Genomic DNA, 3,119 nt, shown 5'->3' on the forward strand with positions numbered 1-3,119 from the left:
CACATCGACCGCTAAAATTTAATTAAACGTATTAATACACAGATTTAATCAGAATAATTGATCAGAAAGTGCATCAATCATGCACTTCCAACGAGATCTGAATGGTTCAAAAAAGAAAACAAAAAAACAACATAAACAGAGAGAATGAAATGTGCAAAATGAAAGGAAGAAAACATTTACAATAAAAATAAAATATAACACAAAACATTAAAATAAAGAAAAATACAATACAACACAACATAACACAGGATATTACAGTAAAATATAAACAAAATAAAATATAAATAATAGAATACCCAAAAAAGAAATAATATAAAATAAAATACAATGCAATGCAAGACAATACAACATAACAGAAAAGATTACAGTAAAATAAAAAAAATAAAATAAAATGAAATAAAATACAACGCAACACAAAATGATGCAATAAAACACAGTAGAATACAATAAAATGTAATAAAACATATAAAATGAAATACAATGCAATATAGTACAATAGAGTACAACACAACACATTAAAATAAAAAATACAATAAAATATAAAGAGTAATGTAAGAGGATGACATGTATGCACTGACTTGTGTAATTCAGTTAGTAAGTTTGGATGTTTTTTTTTTTTTTTTTTTAAACGATTTCCACAAAGACAAAAATTATGACAAACTCATTGTAGTTCAGTTTTGTTCAAGGAAGAACTTTAACAAAATCTTTACTGTAAATCAAGTATATTGACAACTCAAAATAAAAACAAAAAATAAGCTAAAACTTGAAAAAATCATGGTAAAAAAATTTAGAATAAATGATTTAAAAAAGCTAAATATCAAAGTTAAAATTCAACTTAATTTATCATAACATTTGTTTTCCTGTTTTTTCCTTTTGTTTTGCCTGTTTGACCTTATTATGAGATGGTATTTCTGCCTCAAAATACTTTGAGCACATTTTTACTTTAAAAAGAAGTAAATGTTTTAATCAGTACCGTCTAAAACAGCAAAGAAAAAGTGTAAATTGAACTGAGACGATTCAAAGGTTTTTTAATGTCATGTACAGTCAGGACGAGAGTTAAACAGCAACTGAGACGTTAGCTGTTGTTCACTGGATGGTCACGACGGTTATTGCAGGAGCACAGAAATCATTTGCCTGCCTGCAGCATTTCATTCTATAAAACTGTTAATAAAGAACCTTTTAGGTGTTTCTTTAAGGAGAAGCTGATTGGAAAGACTTCTTTTGTGAGAGAACAGAGGAGCGATCATGTCTGTTCTGCAGGAGATCAGCTCAAACGTGAAAAACATGAAACAACTGGAATATTCAGATCTGGCCAGACGGATGACACAGATTAAGGAAGATCTCAGACAGGTAAAGACAAAAAGTTGTTTGTCGATTTCTTTAAAAAGAAAAAAGTGTCTCATCGTTGGGTGTTTGATTTCTTGCCTCCACAGGGAGTAGAAAAGCCCTTTAAAGAAGTGATAGATGTCTCCTGGGGTGATCCGCACAGGGGGGGTATGAAGCCTCTGACATTTGTCCGACAGGTAAAAATTAGCAAATTTTTTTTTTTTGACAAAAAACTCAAAATTGTTCCTAATTGTTTGTGGTTTGACAGGTTCTTGCAGCGTGTGTTTACCCTCAGTTAATGAACGATAACAAACTGCCTGTGGATGTCAGACAGCGGGCACAGAAGCTGCTGGATGGATGCGCTGGACGCAGCGTGGGTGAGAACTCTAAAAGCAAAAAAAAACATCAGTTCAACCATAATTAGGATTTAAATTCATCAGTTTAAGATTCTTTATTTTGTGTGTTTTCAATTTTTGTTGGAAACAAATCTGACACTTGAATAATTGATTTTTTTCCTTACATACTTTTTACTATTTTGTATCAGAACCACAATAAATAGCATAAGTAAATACCTACTAAAATGTAAAAATTAAAGCTGCAAGCAGCACTTTTTACTCCTGCCACCCTGGTCGGAGTTGCATGAGATAAATGTATAAAAAAAAATAAAAAAAAATAAATAGAATAAAAAAACAACACTTTTTCAAAATGGTGGATTTCTGTTTGTTTTATCTCCATAGCAACCATTGAATTTTTTGGTCGCCTGGGGGTGACAAACAATTGTATGTCATTTTTATAAGAATCGACAAAAGTGCATTTTTGAATTTCCTTAGCAACAAAGGTTTTTTTGCTGACCACGCTCACATTCCAAATCCATTTATATCACAAGTCATGTTGTTTTGTTTAATTTAAGTCAGGGATTCAAAAATGTGTGAAATTTAAAGAATATTCCTGTAAAAATTGTACAGGCAACAAGAAAATAGAACTTTTGCTAGCTTGCCACAATCGTTAAAAATCAACAACTTATAAAATCAACGTTTTTTTTCCCAAGTAGTTTTCAAATGATGCTCGAGGAGTTATGATATAGAAATTCTTTGAAAGGAGTTTTATTTTTAAGTAAGAACCAAATGTAATTTTTGGGGGAAAAATTAAACATGGTGGCCTCTTCCTGGGGTCAAAGGTCAACTAAATTTTGTTTGTGGCTGTAAGCTAAAGCTGGTGGTGTGTGTGAGAAATTTTGTGACCTACATTTTTTTCTCTTGTTGTGCAAAATTGTTAAAAAATAAAAATGTTGTTTCAGAAACTCTCATAAATTCTCTTTGTCAGGGGTGTCAAACTAAATCACACAAGGGGCCAAAATCCAAAACCCACCTAGGTCGCACAGGATAAACATTTATTGAACACTCTAACACTACATTTTTAAAACATTAAAACTGTAACTTGTTAATATAACTATGAATTATATATATAGCATTAGCTGTGATAATGCTAGTGTGAATGCTGTAACCTGAAATTGATAGCTAAAATCACTGAAGCTAATAGCTGAAAACGCTGAAGCTGATAGCCAGCTAAAATATTAGCTAAATGCCGAATTAGCGTAAAAAACAAAAATAAATAAATAAATTAGGTTAGCCAAAACAGCTAGCATGTAGCTGAAAAATAGCTCAACTTAAAAATAACCCAAAACACTGAAAAAAAAGTCTAAATTAGTCAAAACAGCTAGTGTTGAAATATTAGCCGAACTCCAAAAACAGCCTTAAAAAAGTTAGGCTAGCCAAAACAGCTAGCATGTAGCT

General features: G+C 31.1%; 1 protein-coding gene across 1 annotated transcript in view; it reads left to right on the forward strand.

The window, feature by feature from the left end:
- Window positions 1-796: 796 nt before the first annotated feature.
- The window catches only part of LOC112147523 (alanine aminotransferase 2), a 7,583-nt gene continuing 5,260 nt past the window's right edge, over window positions 797-3,119 (forward strand). Inside the window, exons 1-3 of the mRNA XM_024273990.2 lie at window positions 797-1,350; window positions 1,434-1,523; window positions 1,595-1,703. Of these exons, the coding sequence (XP_024129758.1) occupies window positions 1,246-1,350; window positions 1,434-1,523; window positions 1,595-1,703 (304 nt within the window). The 5' untranslated portion in view covers window positions 797-1,245. The remainder of the gene's footprint in view (window positions 1,351-1,433; window positions 1,524-1,594; window positions 1,704-3,119) is intronic.

This window comes from Oryzias melastigma, linkage group LG17, assembly GCF_002922805.2.
Source record: "Oryzias melastigma strain HK-1 linkage group LG17, ASM292280v2, whole genome shotgun sequence".
In the NCBI taxonomy this organism is placed as follows: Eukaryota; Metazoa; Chordata; class Actinopteri; order Beloniformes; family Adrianichthyidae; genus Oryzias; species Oryzias melastigma.